Source organism: Berghia stephanieae, chromosome 2 (assembly GCF_034508935.2).
Source record: "Berghia stephanieae isolate SIO BIC M18660-M18661 chromosome 2, UCSD_Bste_1.3, whole genome shotgun sequence".
In the NCBI taxonomy this organism is placed as follows: Eukaryota; Metazoa; Mollusca; class Gastropoda; order Nudibranchia; family Aeolidiidae; genus Berghia; species Berghia stephanieae.
In genome coordinates, this window is record NC_088361.1 from 124,402,650 (window position 1) to 124,426,994 (window position 24,345).

The 24,345-nt window shown below is 35.9% G+C and overlaps 1 protein-coding gene across 2 annotated transcripts in view; it reads left to right on the plus strand.

Annotated features, from left to right (window-relative positions):
* The window catches only part of LOC144966506 (zwei Ig domain protein zig-8-like), a 363,782-nt gene that overhangs the window by 271,208 nt on the left and 68,229 nt on the right, over positions 1-24,345 (plus strand). For both annotated transcript variants that reach the window (XM_078903125.1, XM_078903126.1), the window contains exon 6: positions 8,352-8,479. In XM_078903125.1, the coding sequence (XP_078759251.1) occupies positions 8,352-8,479 (128 nt within the window). The remainder of the gene's footprint in view (positions 1-8,351; positions 8,480-24,345) is intronic.

Consider the following 24,345-nt stretch of genomic DNA (forward strand, 5'->3'; position numbering starts at 1 on the left):
CTCAATTTTTTTTCATGTGAAGCAATAGTTACAATTTCTCAAACGAGATAATGTCATGTAATCATATATTTCCAATGTCACTATTATGAGCTAGCCCGTACGTGCTCTTGCAAATGATTTTTCTCTGTTCTGATTATTCTCAGACGACTAACAGATAAATCATGACATTTCATGCTGTTGATGCATTTTTTAATCAATATGCTGTAGAATATAATTATAATTTTTCTATTATACTAGAAATGAGTATTAAATAATAATTTTTAAAATCTGTATGTCGATTCCAAGCATTATTATCCAGTATTTTCCGAGGCAACTAATCACAGGAGGTATCACTTTCTGCTTTTCTTTTGCTTCTGCAAACATCAATATTGTGATAACACTTCTTGAGACTTATTTATAATTTATTGATACTACTGGCAATTGTCTCGGAGAATTATCTTTGATCGATCCGTCGAGGAGAACATGTTCACAGGTCTGGAAACATTTGGCAATTAGCAACAACAGAAATAAATAAATAAAATAAAAATCATGAGCTTATATAAAGTGCAATTTCCACTAAACGTGCTCAATGCCCTTGACAGGAGTCCTGTCCAAAAGCAATACTTAACTCACTCAATCCTAGAGATTTTTGCTACTTTTCAAAATTGAAAAAAAATGTATTAAAATGAGCATGCACATAGATAGTTTTATTCAACAATCATTAACATGCATACACTAAAAATATTAGCTTTGATACTACGCCTATAATTTGTCTCAGAAAAATGTAATAAATAGGCATGGTGTAAAAGTAACCCGGGCAAACTACGGATATAGTCGGTGTTAGGGTTGAGTGAGTTAATATGCAAGACGAGATAGGACGCCTTCAGGCGATGTTATTCTTTTTTTCGGACAGAGACAACACTGTTAACGATCAGGTCCTCATTTTACACCTGAGTACGATGAGAGAATGTGGGTAAAGAGTCTTTACCAAGGAGTCAACTATTCGCCAAACGGGACTGGAATCCAGGACCATCCGATCCGAATGCGAGTGTCATACCACTAGACCACATAGCCTCACAAAATGATGTCATCATGTTCTAATTTTTAGGTGTCTGAAGATGTAAAAATAAGTGTCCAGAACACGCCGTAGCCAAGAATAAATAAAAGTTTAAGTGGTAATACTCTACGCATAATCCAGAAAGAGAATGAGGGAGGAAGAAAGAGAGAGAGAGAGAGAGAGAGAGAGAGAGAGAGAGAGAGAGAGAGAGAGAGGGAGGGAGGGGGCCGGAGGGGGGGGGAGGGGGGTCGTCAATGCTTTTTATCAAACGTTTTCTTTCATAGTGTCACCACAATTCTTATGGATCCAAGAACCACACCACTACACTAACGTAGATTAAAAAAAAAAAAAAAAAAACTTTTTTATTTAAAGATTTTTTGCCGGTTGAGGAAAATCCCAGGTTTGAGAGTTATTGACAAGATGAGGGTCGTGTTATTTGAAGGTCGATTTTTCTGGCCAAAATTTTTAAAATGCGTTTTATTTTCAGAGAGGGCAGTACAGATAGTAACGCAATTGATGACACAAAACGCAAGACGAAACCTTTGAGTTCCATGACAAATAAATGGAAAAAGGATTTTTTGAGTCATCGTGAAGCCATTTTTACATTGTGATGATGTTAGGCATGATGGAAGGGCGTTGATGTAAAGACAAGGGGAAAAGACAAAAGGGCAGGAATGAAGGAAGGAAGAAAGAACGAAGAAGTAGTAGTAGTAGTAGTAGTAGTAGTAGAACAAGAAGAAGAAGAAGAAGAAGAAGAAGAAGAAGAAGAAGAAGAAGGAGGAGGAGGAGGAGGGTGGGGGGGGGGATGGAGGGGATGAAGAAGGGATGAAGAGGTACAGAAAAGATGGGAAAGATGAATGTAAAAAACGAAGAAGAAAAACATGATGATGATGCTGAAGAAGAAGAAGAATAATAATAATAATAATAATAATAATAATAATAATAATAAGAAGAAGAAGAAGAAGAAGAAGAAGAAGAAGAAGAAGAAGAAGAAGAAGAAGAAGAAGAAGAAGAAGAAGAAGAAGAAGAAGACGATAAAGATGATGATGATGATGATGATGATGATGATGATGATGATGATGATGATGATGATGATGATGACGACGACGACGATGATGATGATGATGATGATGATGATGATGATGATGATGATGATGATGATGATGATGATGATGATGATGATGAAGATGATGATGATGATGAGGGAAAGGAGTGAGCAGAAGTAAAGAAAGAACGAGGAAAATTAAAAAGAGTATGAGGAGAACGTGAAGGAGGAAGAGGATGAGGATGAGAATGGGATGAAGGAAGAGGAGGATAAATAAAGAGAAGAGGAAGAGGAGGGGGAAGGATGTATAAGACGAGGAGCAAAAGGACTAGTTAGAAACAAAGAAGAATAAGGAGGGTGAGAATGAATCAATGAATAAAAGTTTGAACATAAAGGATAAGGAAACAACACAATCAGTGTAAGATGATAGAAAGAGAAACAAAAACAACATAGGAAAGCACGGATGTCGGTATCTTTTATCTTTTGTTTTGTCTGTTAACTCTTTCAGCATCCTTGGCCTCAATGCTTTGTCACAACTAAAAAAATATCAAGAATATGCAGACTCTAACAACACATATTTTCGATTTTTTTTTGAGGGGCCACGAAATTTGTATTTAAAAAATTGATTAAATTGCCATAAATAAATAAATAAATAAATAAATAAATAAATAAATAAATAATTGAATAAATAAATAAATAAATAAATGGATGATTTAATAATTAAATAAAGTTTATATAGCGCCAATCTCCACCGAACGTGTTAAGTGGCGTTTTACAAGAAATAATTGTGAGAAAATATAATGTTACACACTTTAGATCTATCAAAAAGGTAAAGAAATGAACAAGTGTGTCTGGCACCTTATCATACACACTTGTTCAGTTCTTTACATTACACCGGTTCAAGCTCCTTAATTTCTTAATTTTAAATCTATCAACTAATGCTGATACCAATGTAAAGTATAAAGTTTTAAAAGTATTTTAAAAAATGTTAAGTCTGGACTTGAAGCACTCAGTAGTATGAGCACTTCTGGTATAGACCCAGAGAGAATTTCAGATTGCTTCTCGTTGATAATCCTAGATTTCTCACAGTTTTTTTTTAGCTTGGGCTTTCTTTATTTAGAGCAATATCCACTAAACGTGCTCAAAGCGCATACAAGGGGTCCCTTAGGATTGTACCTTTTCTTAATCTAACGATGACCTCATTGACAAGTACTTCAATTTGTTTCTTACAGAAAAACAGGCCGTTCTTGTCATCGTTTAATACAAGCTTTTCAAAAGCCATCCATCCATTTCGGAATATCATGATCACAGCCTTCGATACCATGTATTAATGTCTTTGTTGACACAGACACTACCGTCGTGTGTCTTCGGCATATAATTGAAATTCCAAATCATGTTTAAAAAAAAGTATATATGCATGATGAGAAGTGTAGAGTGTGAATAGGGTTGGTTCCAGTAATGATCCCTAGGTACTCCAAACGTTAACTTGAAAGACTTAGAGAGAACATTTGATGATAACTTTCAGTGAGCGCTCTTTGACATAATCCTCATTCCAGCGACGGGCACTTCCGGTAATCGCAAATCAATTTTCAAGGCGACGTGTAATGTTATATCAAATGCCGCACTCAAGTCCAGGAGCAAGACGATCACTTTCAATGAGTCAAGAAGTTGACTCGATGACGACAATGATGATGATGATGGTGACAATGATCGTGATAATAATAATAATATTAATAATAATAATAATAATAATAATAATAATAATAATAATAATAATAATAATAATATAATGATAATAATAATAATAATAATAATAATAATAATAATAATAACAACAATAATAATAATAATAATAATAATAATAATAATAATAATAATAATAATAATAAATAATAATAATAATGATAATAATAAAATATATATAATAATAATAATAATAATAATAATTAATAATAATAATAATAATAATAATAATAATAATAATAATAATAATAATAAAAATAATGATGATGATGATGATGATGATGATGATGATGATGATGATGATGATGATGATGATGCATCCGTTATGGTAAGGGTTAGCTTTAGAATGGCTAGGCGTGGGCTGTAATGAAAAACCAAAAAGAATGCAATAAAACATGACCGGAGTGTCCTTAATCAAACCATTCTCCCGTAACGTGACATGGAATGACAACATTGTGGTATTGACCCAGTGCACGAATCCGTTAAGTTACAAACAGTCTAAACGAGCAACGACATGGATGTCAGCTTGAGTCATCCAATCTTGTCTTCCTAAAAAATCAAGAATGTTGAGTAGAATTTGTCAGTTTCATATTTCATGCTAAATCTAACGGCATTTTTGATATTTTATGATGAATCGTTTAAAGGATAATTTAAAAAGAATTTCAATTTGCTTTACAAAATATATTTAGCTTTTTAAAAAAATGTTCTTCTATCACATTATTATCAACAAAGAAGATATTTATCACTGATTATATGAATTTAAAAAATACGAATTATATAATTTTATGGGGGGTCAAACGTATAACTCTTTCTTGAGTAAAAATAAAAGAAGTAAAAACTATACTTATTTTATTTGAACATCCTTAGAAACACAAGTTGTAACCAAACGTTATTTGAACATTTAAAATTTACAATTTATCCAGCTTTAAATCGGTTGGCGGGCATTTGCATTCTTTTGAGTTCGGAGTGGCGTTGTTAGCTTAAGTTTTAAAGGAAAACTATCCGATCTGACATTATTGACGATGCAGTGATGTATGTAGATAGCTAACATGGAAATAATGTGCACGTCGCTGAAGTAATTGTACACGGACGATGTGTCGGCCGAGCGATTTCCAATAAAATGAGGTGCTCGATTTTTTACAGGCTTGATTAAACCCCCAATCGTAGACATTGTTGCTGTGAGGTAGGATTACATTGTAATCTTGTTTCCTTTTATTTCTGATTTTTTTCTTTGTTTTTTTAAAATTCCTTTTTTTAAACACGTATCTATTTCCGATGTATATTTCTTGTCCATATTATTATATCTCATGTTTTTCTATTATTTTTAAAGAGTTTTATATCATTCCCGAGTTTACTTCGCTCTCTCTCTCTCTCTTTCTCTCTCTCTCTCTCTCTCTCTCTCTCTCTCTCTCTTTCCCCCCTCTCTCTCTCTCTCTCTCTCTCTCTCTCTCAATGGTGGCGGCGATGGTGATGCTATTGTTTTTATTGATATCATGATCACTTTTCTTTTCACTGTTGGTGTGGTTATATTATTATATTTGTCGACGTTTCCCTCATCCTACTCGTTCTCCTTGTTCCTCTTGCTTTTCTGCCCTCCTGTCTTTTATCCATCACGTAACGTCAATGATATTCTGTGCGCATCACTGCCAGACATTGACAAAACACCAATGATATTCTGTGCGCATCACTGCCAGACATTGACAAAACACCAATAATATTATGTGCGCATCACTGCCAGACATTGACAAAACACTAATAATATTATGTGCGCATCACTGCCAGACATTGACAAAACACCAATAATATTATGTGCGCATCACTGCCAGACATTGACAAAACACCAATAATATTATGTGCGCATCACTGCCAGACATTGACAAAACACCAATAATATTATGTGCGCATCACTGCCAGACATTGACAAAACACCAATAATATTATGTGCGCATCACTGCCAGACATTGACAAAACACCAATAATATTATGTGCGCATCACTGCCAGACATTGACAAAACACCAATAATATTATGTGCGCATTGGCAAAGCGTGTTTATACTCGTATAATATTGCGAAAGAACGTCCACTTCTTTTAAGTCACAGGCTTATGAAATGTTGAAAAGTTGTAGATGGCCATTTTAATCAACCAATCAAAAAAATTATGTGAGTCACCGTTTCAATCCGTTGTTTTGTCGGGATAAATCGTGATTATTAACACGATCCAAAAATGTAAAATTTTAGTTTTGCTTTCTTTATTCGTTCATATCAACTATCAACTTGGGGGCAGCGTGGCTCAGTGGTACGGTCTTTGCTTCGTACCCGTAAGGTACCGAGTTCGATCACTCACCGCTGCGTTGGGTGGCCTTGAGCAAGTCACCTCGCCCTAGCTCAATTTGCGGCGCTGCGGATTAAATAAAATTATTTTGGCTTTTGGCAGGCGATCCTTTTCCGTCACGGGACCCAGTGCGTGGAATTCTATATATTCCCAAACCCGTCGCGGAACAAACCAACTATTAATTCTTTTAAATCGAAACTAAAACATTTTTTTTTCACATCTGCCTATTTTCAATCTGAGACATACTAAATGGCTATATCCCTATGTGTGAATATTCGATTTTGTGTCTGCGCGTGCGTGCGCGCGCGAGTCTCTGTCTGTGTGTGTGTGTGTGTGTGTGTGTGTGTGTGTGGAAGAGGGGGGTGGGTGTTGCCGATTGTGGCGCAAGAAATGCCTTATTTTCTCAATCAATGTATAGAGCATTGAGCATTATATAATTTTGAAAATGCGCTATACAAATATAGTATTATTATTATAATTTATTAAATGAGGTGAAATATTAGTCCTGTGACCGATCTGAAAGATAGTGTCAGGATGATATAATTGTGTATCAGCCGTAGCAAGGGGCAGTGCAGGAGTTAAAAGCTTCCCGGAGACATTAGACGGTACCAAAAAAAAAACAACTAAGCTCCCGGATTTATCTATTGGCAGCCAAACAATTTTATTTGGTTGAACATCATTGTATTATGAGTGTAGGTTTCAAGTTCCTGACTGCGGGAAAACTTTGCAATTTAGGCCAATCGTAAACATTAGAAGCTGTTGCTATTATATGATAATTGGAGATTGAAGACACATCCATCCAATGTTGATTCAGTTATTGTTGCTGCTGCCGCAATTGTTTGCATAGTCTAAGCTAAGCATCATGGCCACGGGCAAGTCATAGAACACTTGTTTGGTTTTTGAACAATTCATAATGAACCTAGTGAAGGGCTGAAAAACATTGCGTAAATATTTCAAGTCAAACAGAAAGTGGTAGCCTGCGGCCTATAATAAGTGCGGCTATGTGGTCTAGTGGTATGACACTTGCATTCGGATCGGAAGGTCCTAGGTTCGACCCTCGCTCGGTGAACAGTTGAGAAAAGGCTCTTGGAAAAGACTCTTTATTCACATTATCTCACTGTACTCAGGTGGATAATGAGTACCTGGCCGTCAACAGCGTTGTCTCTGTCCGAAAAAAATATAATATCGCCTTGTTTTGTCCTAAATTTTAAATGTTGCTGTTGGCCAGGGACCCCTTGTAAAGCGCTTTGGGCACGTTTAGTGGATATTGCGCTATGTAAAAGCTCAAAAGATTTTTTTAAAAAATATTTTAATATAAAAATTTGATACGACAAAATAAAAAAATGCTACTTGTTTTGATACTTTAGCATATTAAGGCTGACATTTACCTGCAGATATCACCTCTCATCCCGTGCTTTTGGTTTTATTTAAATTTTTGTCTCCTTAGTAATATTATTGTTTTGCTGAATAGGAATTTTGCTCGAAACGTTTCTGTTTTGTACTGTTGTATATTGAAACCACTTCGTTTATTTTATCGTTAGTTATCGTTATAATTTTTGTTTAGAATATAAATAATGATGAAGACTTAGCAAACATAAATAAAAACAACAATTCATTCTTTTATTCATCCATTCATTCATCCGATCATTCATTGATCTAATTGTATGTCCTTCATTCCTGTCATCTTTGTTAGTAATTTCTTTGGGGGTTGGGGGGGGGGGGGGGGGGGGGTTGGGGGTTGGGGGGGAGGGGGAGAGATTTTTGTGCTTGAGAATATTTTTGTCATTAAAGCACCTGGGGAAAATAATGATGATGATCGTGGTGGTGGTGCTGGTGGTTATGGCAGTAGTTGTAATAGTGGTGATGGTAGCGGTAATGGTAGTAGTTGTAGTGGTGGTGGTGGGAATAGAAGTGATGATATCGTTGATGATGGTAATGATATTAGTAGTGGCGGCGGCGATGTAGATGATGTTGATGATGATGATGACAATAATAATGATGGCAATGATGATGCTGATTACGACGACGACGACGTTGATGATGATGATGATGATGATGATGATGATGATGATGATGATGATGATGATGATGACGATAATGACGATAAAAACGATAACGACGATGACAACAGCTACTACAATTTCTTTCCAAAAGCGTTATAACTAAATTATTTCAAATGTTCATCTCACCTCCAGATTATGACTACGAAGACTCGACGGTCGTGCTCCAGCCAGAGTTCTTGAATACCAATACCGATGTGACCGTAACCGAAGGTATGATGGCAACCTTACCATGTGCCGTGCGATACCTGGGAACCAAGGAGGTAAATTAATGTCAACACGTTCTCTCTTGTATTCGAGATCCTTTGTTGCTCTTACGATAATCTAATGCATGATTTATTAATCGTTTTAAATATCACTGATCTCTCAATACATACTCCACTTCCCCTTCTCTCTTCTTATATTATTATTGCTTTGCAACTTTCCCCCTTTCCAACTCACATTGTCTTTCCATATCAGTGCTTTTTCCTCTTTATTCTCTCTTCCTATCTCTTCTCCTCTCCCCCCCCCCTCTCTTTCTCTCTCTCTCTCTTTCTCTCTCTCTCTCTCTCTCTCTCTCTCTCTCTGTCTCTCTCTGACTCTTTCTCTTTCTCTCTAATATCATCACTTCATCTTTCCAACTCCTATTTTTTAACCTCCCAGCTACCTCATTATTTCTTTAGTTCCTATCATATTTGTATATAGGTATTATACAATAACAGGCAAAGCGGAAACAAATTATACACGGAAATAATGTACAGGTGTCTCCATTAAATGTAAGCAGTATATGGGCACTAAATTGACAACTTAGGGAGCAGGCACTGGTGAAACACACATTTTTGGGGTACTAAATTGAGTTCAGTTGAAGATTACGCGATCTATCTAGGTCTGATCAGAGATTCACACTGCGCAATAAAACAGACATGCTGAAAAATCAGCCTTCCTCGAATTCATACATTCCACTTTGTGCGGCTATGTGGTCTTGTGGTATGACACTCGCTTTCGGATCGGAAGATCCTGGGTTCGAGCCTCGCTCGGCGCATAGTTGAGTCCTTGGAAAAGGCTCTTTACTCACATTCTCTCACCGTGCACAGGTGTAAAATGAGTCCCTTGCTGTTAACAGCGTTGTCTTTGTCGGGGAAAAAATGTAATATCGCCTAACAGGCGTCATGTCTCGTTCTACATGATACGTGTTGCCGTTGGTCAGGGACCATTTGTAGAGCGCTTTGAGCACGTTTAGTGGATATTGCTCTCTATGAAAGCTCAAGCTCGAGTTTCTATGTTTACAAAACACAAAAATTTGCGTAGGCGCTTGCTGGAATTCTGAAGAAAAAAAAACAACTTAAAAACATGTGTGCTTCCCATTCTATGAAACTTGTTTGTAATTTTATAAACACCCCCACTCCAGGAGTGCTTCCGGGGTTATTTCTGTCTCTGATCTTTCGATTCGATCCAACTCAAGTGTCACTATTAATTAGATAAACACAGATCGTGGGGCCGATGCCTTTTCCACTCATCTCAGTGACAAATTCCAGCCTCAGCCCCCGGAATTTGAATTTGGAAAATTATGTGACACAGGTTTGTAAAACGGTATTAAGCCTCAAGTCGGTGTTCTGTATTAGTGTAGTCTGAATAAGACACTTTAACGCTCTCTCTCTCTCTCTCTCTCTCTCTCTCTCTCTCTCTCTCTCTTTTTTTTTTTTTTTTTTTTTCTTTCTTTCTCTCTTTCTCTTTCTCTCTCTCTTTCTCTTTCTTTCTCTCTCTCTTTCTCTCTCTCTCTCTTTCTCTCTCTCTTTCTCTCTCTCTCTTTCTCTCTCTCTTTCTCTCTCTCTTTCTCTCTCTCTTTCTCTCTCTCTCTCTCTCTTTTCTCTCTCTCTCTCTCTCTCTCTCTCTCTCTCTCTCTCTCTCTCTCTCTCTCTTTCTCTCTCTCTCTCTCTCTTTTCCAGCCATTTCCAGAAATTTCCCCGAAACTTCACACTCATCCACACAAAAACTTTTCTTACTCAAACAGAAAAGCTACAAGTACATTCTTATAATTCTATATATAATATTGTTCAACAAAATTATGTCTACAATACAGTATCATGTTTTTATAGCTATAAGAAAACAATTTCTTTCAACTCAGTGATGTACAAAAGAATGCAGAAAGACAAATTGTTGGTTGCATTGCAATGAATATGATGATTGTCTTATGGTAGGCAAGCGAAGGGTTAATACGTATGCAACATTCGAACGCACTTATGGGCCGATATTAACATTGTTGTCACGGACAATATTTTACGTCATTTTTTGAGATTTCAATTACAACAATGAGCCCATAAGAAATTGGGTTATCAGACCTAAAAATAAGTGCACGTCGGTTAAGGCGACTGGAAGATGAGAGGATAGTGTTGTTAAAATGAGAATAATCGAAACAATAAATATCGTCTTATTTGCATAATATTACGTACGCATTTCTCATATTTTAGCTAGTTATTCGAGGAGAATGACAATGATTTTTATGTGATTAATTATACTTAACCAAATAGCATTAACTAAATGGGTGAAGATAAAGATATAGTATCTGTACATAATGACTTCTCCCAAAGAAGAGATATAATTCTAGATAGAGACTGATCAATAATTAATTACACAAATAACTATCTATCTACACTGATTCTATTTGTATACTTATTTGTATACTCGGATCGTAATAGAAACGCGTTTTTATATTTTTTTTATGTACAGGTGTCAGTCATGTGTGTGCATTCATTATTTTTTAAAGGTGGTAGATCAATTTTATATTGGGCATCTCATGTTTAAATTGATATCGATTTCGCCTTTAAGGATTGTCCTAATTATGGTCTTAGAACAAATCGATATATTATAATCTTAATCAATCAACTGTAAAGTACAACGACACAAGATATCGATAATCAGATAAGGCTACCTTATTTTATTTTTGTAACAAGTGGAGAACCCCCGGAGAAATATAGGCTATTGGGACCAGCCAGGCGGTCATCTTTTATACGTTTTATACTACTGTATTGTATTTTTAGATTTGCGGTAATCTGGGCTCGATGAAAAAAAAAAAATTAATATTGGCTTTACGGAGCAATTTTGACTCTATCTCAATTTATCAAATTAATATATAAAGTGTTGCTATTGGTTCTTGGTTGTATATTTTTACATTTTGTGCATTTGCATATATTATATATGTACACATTGTCGTCATAGATTCTCAACTTCGTGTTTATACATTTTTATTCATGAAAATGTCTGTAAACGAATTTCCATTTTTTGGATGAATAAAGTATCTATATTATTATTATTATTATTATTATTATTATTATTATTATTATTATTATTATTATTATTATTATTATTATTATTATTTTTATTTTTATTTTTTTTATTTTATTTTATTTTATTTTTTTTTTTTTTTTTTTTTTAAGTAGAGTATTATTATTTGAGAGTATCAAGAGAAGTCTAAAATCACGTCATCATTTTTTTGTGTTGCGGATGAGATTATTAGTACTTGAACATATCAAGAGACATTCAAAATTATCTCATCTGTTTTTGTTGTGGATTTGCTAGAATTGCGTAGAATTTAATTATACTTGCAATGAACGCCAAACGTCAATAAGGACTGACCTAACATATGTTTTTTCCGCATGCATTTGAGTCAACGGATGATAGAATTAGCCTGAAATATAATATTAGAAGGTTTGGAAATTATTCGTATATCAGTCTGTAAAAAATAGTTTTATAATATTTAGATTTGCCAGTAATTATATATGTGCTCGGTGATAAAAAAATTTACATTGGGTGTTCGGAAAAATGCTGATCCTCAACCCTATTTTTTAAATAATAGATATACACTATCGTCTTGTCTATTTTTTAAAAAAATGAGATTTTATATAGCGCAATATCCACTAAATGTGCTCAAAGCGCTTTACAGGGGGTCCCTGGTCAACAGCAACATTTAACATGTAGGGTGGGACAAAACGCCTGTTAGGCGATATTACAATTTTTCGGACAAAGACAACGCTGTTAACGGCCAGGTACTCATTTTACACCTGAGTATGGTGAGAGAATGTGAGTAAAGAGCCCTTTCCAAGGACTCAACTATGCGCCGAGCGCGATGCTCGACCCAGGACCTTCCGATCCGAAAGCAAGTGTGATACCACTAGACCAAATAGCCGCCCGTCTTAGTATTGAAAATGTCTAATTACAATTCTCACTTTTTTAAAGATTTTTTTTTCCTAACTTTAGAAAAAAATCCTGTACATAGCAAGTATTGTAGTTGGCATTGTACCTACACGTTGTTTACATTGTGCGACTATGTGGTATTGTGGTATGACATTCGCCTTCGGGTGTGTTGTGACGATGCTACCCGGCGGGTTCGCGACGGTGCACGAATGCGGACCGGACTTTGCTGATTGGGTCGATCGTCATAACATAGTAGTGTGAGAACCATAAGAGGCTGCTGCCTTCGAGTCGGATGGTCCACGGTTCGAGTCCCGCTCTGTGTCCTCTCTTGACTCACATTCTCTCACCGCAATCAGGTATAAAATGAGTGCCTGACTGTTAACAGCGTTGTCTCTGTCCGAAAAGAAAATGTAATATCGCTTAACAGATGTTCACCAAACTGCCCCCTTGTAAAGCGCTTGACCAAGTGTAGTGGATATTGCTCTATATAAATGCTCATTTTTTAAAAATAGTTTTTATTTTTTATTATTGTATTATACTAGCCATCGTGGAGACTTTTCAACTCATTCTTAAAGCATAGAAACGTTAAAAGTTAACCCTTTTTCATACGAGATTCAATTTTACTCACGTGGATAGCATAATAAGTGACCGACCGCCTTAAAACGGTTTCATAACAGATTGAACAAGACATGACGCCTACGTTGTAAGGCACTATTATAATTTTTTTTTCGACAGTGACAACGCTGTTACAATCCAGGAACTCATTTCACACCTGAGTGCGGTGAGAGTATGTTGGTGCATAGTCTTCTTCAAAGAACTCAACTTTGCGGCGCCCAAAAAGGTTGCTACAGATCCGAAGGCGAGTGTCATATCACAAAACCACAAATCCACACGAAGTCAAATACTTGCGTGCATAGGTATTTGTGAGACCTACTTGGTCAAGATATATGTTACAGTGAATGACATAATAAGTCGGATGGTGAAAAGGTTTGAACGGAGATATTGCCAAGTTAGAAGGTCAATTTTCATCCAAAATGAGTTCTTAATGTCATAAATACATGATTAAATCAACCATTTTTGTACATCTTCGGGAAATATCAAAGCTTAATTTCATTTCAATTTCATTACAGCTAGTCAAGTTAAAATAGTATGAAATTTGAGAAAAGTTGCTGGATACCTTTCCCATACATTTGACCATAACTTCATGAAAAATCACCAGATTTATTTCAAATAAAGATTAAAATGCTCTGATGAGCATATTCTTTCAGAAAATGCAAAAAAGTGTAAATCCAAAATTTTCACCATCCGACTGATTATGTCATACACTTACACATATTCCCACGAAGATTACACAATTCCCACTAAGTTTACTCACCAGAACTCGATTCGTTCATTTCTGATCGTCCATACTCTTTTCAATTCTGGCTCATCTCTAAAGAACCCCCGTCCATCCTTCTTCTTCTTCATTTTTTTCTCCTCCTTCCTCCTCCTCCTCCTTCTCCTCCTCCTCTTCTTCTTCTTCTTCTTCTTCTTCTTCTTCTTCTTCTTCTTCTTCTTCTTCTTCTTCTTCTTCTTCTTCTTCATCATCATCATCAGCTGATCTGGAGCTGTTATCATTTGAATCTTTACTGAATGTTATCTTGTAACAATTGTTTCATCCTCACTTTTATCAATAGCATGCAAACACAGACATACATACTATTCCCCTATTATTCTATCTACACTAACTTCTCTTCACATCAAAGAAGTTGCCGAATGTTTATTTTTCATTCATCCCCATCTTCCTTACTGTTGCGCAACCATTTTGTTATTCTTAATCACCAAGTGAAACAAACTACTCTTCTTCTATTCCTGGAGTTCCATATTATCGTAGGCGTTAGAGACGCTAATAGTTTCTTTGAAGATGTGTGGGAAGATTTTGAGATTTGCGCTGGCCAGTTCTTTGTCATCCGTTGTGATTAATTATGTCATCAAGGGCCATGAGATAAACCAAGAACATATTCTTTAATTTTCTTTAAATTCCCATACCATCTAGATGTGCTGTGTAAAGCGCCATTGAACAATTAAGAAGATTGGCGCTTTATTCACTCTATTTATTATCGTTATTTATTATAACTATTATGATATGAAGCCTTTATTGATTTGATCACATGCGCATACAACAATGTTATAATTTCTCTCTTAACATGTGGCACAACGCTGGTGCGCCTATGTGTTCTTGTGGTACGACTCTTGCTTTCGGATCCAGCGGAGGTCCAGGGTTCGAGACCCGCTCCTAGTTGCGTATAGTTGAGTCCTTTATTTTTACCATGCATTATCATGTCGGGTGAAACCAAATTCCTAAAAAGTAAACACAGTGTTAAAAGATAAGGAATGTGAAATTTTAGTCTTTTAAGATTTAGGAAACTAAATTAATTCTTCCCATTGAATAAGATAAATTTAAGTTTTATATTATTGGTTATGAATTATATTATTTTCAATTTGTATTCATCCCTACGACCGGGTAAATGATATTATAATCTCATACTATGCTAGAGTGAGCAAATTCCTGAAAATTACATTTGATGTAAAAATGGTTAGATTTATTTTAAAATGAATGGTTGTTTTTAATATAAACGTTTAAAGGTTTAAGTCATATACACTCGAGAGGGAAAAATGCTCCTTGTGATAATAAACAAACATTCGACCAAGGCGAAAGACTCACATATTGCATAAACACACGCACACACACACAAACATTATACATTTACACGTACATATATATATATATATATATATATATATATATATATATATATATATATATATATATATATATATATATATATATAAGCATTTTTGTGTGTACGTGAGTGAAATCATGGCAAATTATTTTGTCTCATCAAAGGTTTTTATTATTTGATTTATTTTTAGAATAATATGGCAAAAGAAAACCATTCATTATCAAGCGTCCAAACCTCCAATTTAGAACAATTGTCTCTTCGTTGATGTGACATTGTCTTGTTGAGAGTGTGTGGTTTCCACATGTTATTGTCTAGATATGAAAAGACAAACAACCATAAGGCGTTTCTTCAAGGATAGAATCCATCAGAAAAACCACATGTGAATGAAACTTGTAGTTGGTGTCAGAGAATACCACTCGTGTCGCTCAAAATGGTAACCGGAAATAGAAACATGGGCAGTAATAAGTGACAGAAACACCCCACTTCCGAAACGTGAAAATGAGAGAATGGTACCAAGTCACAACATGTGTGGATCTAAATGCATCGCATCTGGTTTCAGAGGGGGTAATTTTATTGGAGCCTAACTATGGAACTGACGGTCTATCAGGTTGTTCGAAGCCTTCTCTATTTGCAAGACTGGCGTTTGGAAATACAAACGAACTATCGAACGACGATTATCAAGAAGTGATTTTTGGCAGTGAACAAAAGACTAAGATCTATGCTCTGAAGTAGTAGGAAACACTATTTAATTTCTTTAATTGTTGGAATCTTATCATATTTCTATTATTCTAGCTAAATGGAAAGGATGGGGTCAATGATAAATTATAAAATACGATCGCTGTATTTTCAAGTCACTTTCTCACTTGCATTTCATTTAAATTCTTGGTATCGTATAACCGACTTCGTATCGCTAGAAACCTAAATTATTCGAATAATTATTCGGTAAAATTCGTAAGCGTGAAATTCGGGTGCATTTGCTATGGTGTATAGTTCGAGATTAACTTGCAAACAGCAATCGAATACCACGATTTTATCGGAACCTAGAAATGGGCACATCATGGGTTCTGATAATCACGGATGCTGGAAATGAAAAATAAGAACAGCGAAAGGTCTTCCGTGTTAAGGATGTGTATTGTTGGAGTAAATTGTTCGACCTGTTCAAAGAAAATACTACGGGCGTTAGGTTAGGCAGTGTAATAACACAGATGACAAACGCAGGGTAGCTGGAAAGAGGTATTTTGAAGAGAAAGAGAGAGAGAGAGAGAGAGAGAGAGAGAGAGAGAGAGAGAGAGAGAGAGAGAAAGAGTGTGTGTATGTGTGTGTGTGTTTGCGTGATATATATATATATATATATATAATATATATATACATATATATATATATATATAGATATATATATATATATATATATGGGGAGGGGGCGATGTGGCCGAGTGGTTAAGGCATTGCGCTGTGCGGGTTCGAGCCCCGCTTCAGGCACTTTCGTTTTTTTTCCTTGAGCAATATTATTAAGCCCCAATTTGCTCACTTGGACAACATGGGTGATTCCTGTTGACATCAGACATCTTGTTTGATGAATTATCTATATTCCTTCGTGGAATGCCTAGGCGACGATGTCTTATGATGTCGGAGCGGGAAGGGGATAATTTTTAATTTTTGATTATATATATAAATATTATATAATATATATATACATGCATATATATATATATATATATATATATATATATATATATAGAGAGAGAGAGAGAGAGAGAAAGAAAGAAAGAGAGAGAGAGAGAGAGAGAGAGAGAGAGAGAGGGAACGAGAGAGAGAGTGTGTGTATGTATGTGTGTGTGTACGTGTGTTGGCGTGATATATATATATATATATATATATATATATTTCTATATATATATATAAAGAGAGGGAGAGAGAGAGAGAGAGGGAGAGAGAGAGAGAGAGAGAGAGAGAGAGAGAGAAAGAGAGAGGGAGGGGGGAAGGGGTGTAATAGCCAAATATGAATTAGATACATTTACAAATCCACATAACGATGTCATTTCGAACGTTTCACTTGAGTTTAATCATGAAATGTATTATTGTCTTATCTTTTTAATCGGAAATTTTGTTCGTATTAGACGTCTACATTAAAAATTTTTTTAGTTTTAGCGAGTAGTCTCAAAATATAGTCATACTTCCTTTACATATACTTTGTCTATAAACTTTTGGGGGATAATTTGATATATATATATATATATATATATATATATATATATATATATATATATATATATATATATATATATATATATATATAAGTAAATAACCAGCTTCTAAGATAATCATAATTTGGCAAGGGTTCTTCGTAAGCGAGACACGAGAGGTATCATCGTTCGCCATTAATTGACACCACCCAAATGAAATGTATTGTCTACCCAAGTTATTACTGGCACCTCTCAGAGGCAAATCCGCGTCTGCGATTTAATTTATATTTTTTTTTTATTATCCAAGGCATTAAGGATAGATAACACATTTAGGATAACAATCGTGTTTGGTAAGAACCATTTGGCGTCTATTCCCCCCTTCATTTAATTCAACGTAACGAGTGCAAAAACATGATTTTGCGAGTCTATCTATAATTTAATATGTTAAAACTTGAAAGCGTGTTTAACATTGGTGTCGGGCGCTTTAATGACCTTAATAGTGTCGAAAGCGCCGTTAAACACCTAAAAACAAAACAACATTGGTGCGACTATAATAATGTGGTCTAGTGGTATAACACTCGCCTTCGGGTTGGAAGGCGGTTCAGGGTTCGAATACCGCTCTGAGCGTTGTATGATTGAGTCTTTTGGCATGATAAATTAACCATGACTACACATATTATTATATATTCTAACCATCACTGTCACCATAAAAGTTTTTTAATTTTTACCAAACATAATCGAGTGATCCTTCAGAGCATGAGGTCCATGTAGCTGAAGTTTATCAATTGCTTGCTACCTTTAAGATATGACGCTAGTCAATTGCAAAGTACTTTCAGTCAGATCTAATACACCTAGCTACCCAATCACTGCTGGTGGAGAAGGGGTCAGAAATAAATCTCGACCACACCGGGATCAATACCGGCTTCTCTTCGTGAGAAGCGATAGGCCTTCGAACTGAGCTGACTGCCCCCCCCCCTCCCCTCCCCAACCACCAAATATATAAAGTCACAACTAAACAATCTGACAAAGTATCTAACTAACCCAAGTGAAAATCTAACAACTGGTGCATCTCATTCACAACCAGCGCTCGGGGCTGTGTTTTGCCCAAAAAGTCAGGCATTCATTCATTCTCTTGATGATCTGGGAGGTTGATCCAGAAAAGAGGAGCCAAATGATATTTGATTTATTATTTGTTTTGTTGATTAATTTTCGGAGTTGAACGACTTTTGAGAAATTTTTAGGTCATGTCAGCGACGAAGATGATTTTGATTGATAAATCGTTGAAACCAAACACTCATATTTAGGTGATTAAAGATAAACATTTTCCAAACCGCCTGTGTCTTCAAGCACTTATCTCTTTTTTTGCGGGGTTCCATTTTACCCGGAACGAATATTATCGCATCTTAACCTTTTTATCAAAAGAGTAGTGACAACTATGAAACTTGATATTCAAAGAACCCAAAAAGTCGCATTGCCCTGTTGGCCATTTCGTGAAAACAGGTTAGCAACAACGTCAAGATGCATAATGCGGGCAGCGTGGCTCAGCGGTACAGCCTTTGCGTCGTACCCGAAAAGTACCTGGGTTCGATCACCCGCCACTGCGCTGTGTGACATGAACAAGTCACCTCGCCCTATCTCAATTTGCGGCGCTGCACTGCGGCTGACGCATGGATTAAACCAGTCTTCCTTTCGAAAAGACACTAGAGACAAATTTCCCCTATGGGATGAAAAAAGGCAATTTTATTTTATTTTTTTATTTATTTAACTATGCAACTCTATATTCAATGAACCCAAAGTCGCATTGCCCCGTTGCTCATTTCATGAAAACAGGTTAGCAATAAACAACAAGATACATAATGTAAGAAAGTAATATTATTTTAATGAAAGTCACTCCCGCCTTTAAAGGGTTAAGAAATTATTACTTTATCGGTCAGTCATTTGCAATTCGGAACCAGACCAACCTCTCTATTTCACTGTGTAGATAGAGCGAGAGTCTCTTTGATGCTAGTCTGCCTGTTTTAGATTAATAACCGTTGTCTGATGTCGTTTTATAACCCTCTTTCCCTGACCTATATTATCCCCTTTCATACAAAGTACAAATTATGTCTCAAGAAAAATAGGTCGATGGAACAGACCGTTACATCGATGATGACAAAGGGGCAATGCAAATGATGATTTCTTGGGGTTTTCTTTAAACCAGTTAACTGCCCAACTCCTGGAAATCATGTATTTAAAAATTTGGCCAGAAAACTCGTACGTCAAATTATATCGATCGATTTAAATGACCCTCATCTTGGCAAAAACTCTCAAACCTGGGACCTCGTGAGGTTTGAATCTTATTCCAAAATGTGGGTCATTTAAATTGATCGATATTAGTTTGAAGGACGAGTCTTCGGGCCAAATTTTTAGATACGTGTTTTTCCAAAGTACAGCAGTTAACTGGCTGAAAAAAAATATAAAACACCGTGGCCAATTTTCCAAAAATGGAACTTTTCCATACCCGGAAGGAAAACGAGAGTTCTATTTTCCTCGTCTAATCTATACGATCGTCCGCTGACCAAACGCTGTTATTAAAAAGGATTAAAATATTTAACAACAACAAACCTTGGGTCAACAAACGAGTTAAGTTATTTATAAATATGAAGAAAATCGCTCATATGAGTGGGGACAAAAACAAGCAGCACGAGGCAGAAAAACAATTAAAGAGGGTAATTTATGAAGAAAAACGTAAATATAAAGATAAAATGGAAACAAACCTTAAAAATTCAAATGCATCGCAGGCGTGGAGGATGATTAAAGAAATGGGTGGCGTTAACAACAAAAAGACAGATTTTAACAATGACACACATATGAATATCGAGGAATTAAATAAGTTTTACTGTCGATTCGACACCATTGACAGCGTACTTTCAAAAATTAATATCATAACAAAAAATACGTCTCCTCCGCCAGAAATCGAAGAAGAGGCGGTCATCAATGTTCTTAAATTATGTAAAAAGAAAAAAGCACCAGGTCCAGATGGACTTAGTGGGGAACTCATTTCAAACTGTAACAACCAACTAGCTGTCCCTTTCTTGCCTATTTTCCAACGTTCAATAGATGAACAGAAAATCCCAATTATATGGAAAACATCGACTATAATTCCAGTACCCAAAAAGAATCCACCAACTCAGCTGAATGATTATAGACCTGTTGCTTTAACATCAATTATTATGAAATGTCTGGAAAAGATTCTGAAAAGAGAGCTGTTGCAATTTATATATGACCAACACATACTTGATCCATATCAGTTTGCCTACCAACAAAATCTTAGTGTGGAAGACGCACTCCTCACAGTGATGCATTCAATATCAAATCACTTGGATGTTTCACCCGCCAACTACTGCCGAATCCTATACGTCGATTTTTCGTCTGCCTTTAATGCCATGAAAACCAACATATTAATTAGTAAACTGCATGCTCTAAACCTTCCCCATTACCTCATCAACTGGTATAACAACTTTCTCATCGATCGCCCCCAACATGTCAGAGTAGGCTCAAATATATCATCAGTAAAAACTCTTTCAAACGGATGCCCACAAGGGTGTGTAAGCTCACCTCTACTTTACATCCTCTATACAAACGATTGTGTGGCTAGCTTTGATAACTGCCAACTCATCAAGTATGCTGATGACACCGCAATACTCGGCCTGCTCAATGATTCCGTCTCCGAATTTAAATACACTGAGCAAGTTAGTAAATTCAGCAAATGGTGTGCCGATAACTGTCTAGAGCTCAATGTAACAAAAACAAAGGAACAACTGTTTGATCACAGAAAAATAGGAAAAAGAGCAAGACAAATAACAAAAATTAACAATCAGGCGGTTGAAACTGTTGAAACGTTTAAATACCTTGGTGTAATTATAGATAACAGTCTAAGATTTGAATCGCACACCAACAATGTCATCAAAAAATGTAACCAGCGCTTGTATATACTCAGAAAATTAAGGTCTTTCAATGTGAACAGAAAGACCATGATACAAATCTACAAGTCATTAATATTGAGTATCGTTTCGTTTGGCATCACAACGTGGTATGGAAGCTGTGGAACAAAAGAAAAATCCAAACTACATAGAACCCTCAGAGAGGCTTCAAAAATAATTAACACAGACCTTAGAAGCCTTGACACAACTTATATTAATGCAGTTGAGAAGAAATCTTTTAACATTATCAACGAAAAGAGGCATCCGCTGAACGAAAAATTCCAACTTCTGCGCTCCGGAAGACGGTATCTAGAAGCAAAATGTCGGACAAATCGACATAAGACAACCTTCATTCCAACCGCCATAAAATTAATTAACAAATCTTCTGTGGAAAAATGAGACAACCAATGAAAATAACGAGAAGCAGTGTCGTGAATCATCATCATCGACATTGCCGCCGTCGTTATCATCATCATCATCATCATCATCATCATCATCATCATCATCATCATCATCATCATCATCATCATTATCGTAGTCATCATCATCATCATCATCATCATCATCATCATCATCATCATCATCATCATCATCACAATCATTGCCATCTTCTTCTTAATATAAGACACTATATTTATAATATGGTTATCTGCTGTCCCAGCAAATATATCGTATCGTTCTATCTGTCTGTGTGTGTGTCTGTGTGTATGTATATATGTATGTATGTATGTATGTATGTATGTATGTATGTATGTATGTATGTATGTATGTATGAATGTAGGCATGCATATACGATGATATGCTGGTTTGTATGTATGTCTGCATGTATGTATATATGTATGTATGTATGTATGTATGTATGTATGTATATGTGTTTGTATGTACGCTCATTTCTTTTGTATACACGTGTAGAAACAATGTGCAAGCGTGTATGTTCGTGTATGGCTGTGTCTGTATTTGTAAATGTGTTGATGTTCATACCATGAACCAAACTGAGCATTGTTTACCTCACATGAATTGCCTTTAATTTGGACAATAAAGATTATTATTATTGTTATTATTGTCTTTACGAGTATTATTATTTTTTGTTTGTTTTAATAATCGATGGATTGAGATCAACGTGAACATATTTGCAGGTCTGACTTCCCAAATAGTTCTGGGCTCATTGTTGTAAAGTAAATACTCTCACACCAACCCAAATCATTTTCCATTACAACAATGATAAATCAAGCCATTTTGCGTCCGGTTATTAGCCCTGAATCTGTTTTCGTCCTCGATCTAGGCGACTCTTACCTTATAAATTAATCTTAAAACATAAGTCACCATTTTAACCATCAACCAAAAGATGAAATTCATTTCAATTTTATCGATAATTAACCAGCTAACCGCTTGCTCTGGAACAAAAACAAACTTGTATTTTTAAAAATTGACCAGAAAACTCGTCCGTCAAATTTCGATCGATTTAAATGGTGAAAAACGAGTTTTCTGACCAAGTTTTAAAATACAAGTTTTTCTAGAGCTCGGCAGTTAACTGATTAAGTATAAAAATTTTACTGTCAAAATGAAGAAACAGAGTTTTGCCAAGGAAGGCTAATAAAGAATTATGACTCACGAAAAATTGGTCGATGGGAGAAAACTGTTTTTCGCAAGAAAAAGGACTTGATCCGACTCTTATTACAACTGGTCCGTTGTCTAATCGCACTGCCATTTGGATTCTAATTAGTGATTATAGATCTAAGGGGGAGGGAGGGGGGGGGGGAGGAAATAAAACTTGAGCATTGATATAGTGCAAATCCACTAAACATGTTCAAAGCGCCTTACAGATGGTCCCTACAGCAGCTCAGCAGCACTTAACGTGTAGGACGAAACATGACGGTTGTTAGGCGATATTCCATTAAAAAAAAATTCCTACAGAGACAACGCTGTTAACGACCAGGTACTCATTTTACACATGATTAAGTATGATGAGAGATGTGAGGGGCAGCATGGCTTCAGGTACCGAGTTCGATCACCCGCCGCTGAGCTGTGTGGCATTGAGCAAGTCTTCTCACCTAGCTCAAGTTGCGGCGCTGCACTGCGGCTGACGCCTATGTTATTCCAGTCTTCCCTTGGAATAGACCATAGAGACAAATTTCCCCTTTGGGATAGATAAAGGTAATATTATTTTTATTTATTAATTATTTTAAATAGCCTTTTCCAAGGACTCAACAATGCGCCTCAGAGGCGAAGACGGTCATATCACTATACCACATAGCCGCACGAGGAGTACTTATAAGAGTCAAATTAGCGTTTTAGCAGCAGTTTTTACGGTCCGTTTTATGCTATTGTAATCAGTATAGAATTCGACCATTATAATCTCTAATGAAGATAAGGTTGATAACTATACTATGTTTAGAAGTAATAGGATTTATCAATTCTAGAATTACATTTTTATACGAGGTCTCTCCCCACCCCCCCCCTCCTCTCTCTCTCTCTCTCTCTCTCTCTCTCTCTCTCTCTCTCTCCCTCTCTCTCTCTCTCTCTTTTTTTTTTTTCTTTCTTCCTTTCTCTCACTCTCGCTCTTTTAGTCTCTCCACCCTCTCTCTCTCTCTCTCTCTCTCTCTCTCTCTCTCTCTCTCTCTCTCACTCATTCTTCTCATTCTCTTCCATAATATCTTGTTTTCCTTTTAACTCGTCTCTTCCATCATAAACAGAAATATACCGTCTGTCATTATTGGGATGCTATATATACAAAACAGGCTGATGACAGGTATGGAGGAAAAGAGTAAATTATGGTAATGTATAGATAAACAACGCGTCGTGCCACAAAATTGTATTAAATCATCATATTCAAGGGTTATTTCGGGATACAGCCGATCACTGACAAAACGCGTTTGAAATTTTGGCCAAAACACTTACATTTTGCCTCAACTACTCGTATGGATGTCTTAAAATGGCTTACAACGTCCCGTCAAAAATACCTTAACCTGTGTTTAAAGAAGTTTTCAGTTAGAGAAATTTGACAAATTTTGGGTTACCTTAATCAACTCTTCAAAATACTTTAACCTATGTTTACGCCTCTCCTTACCACCCATAGGACAATCGTCACATT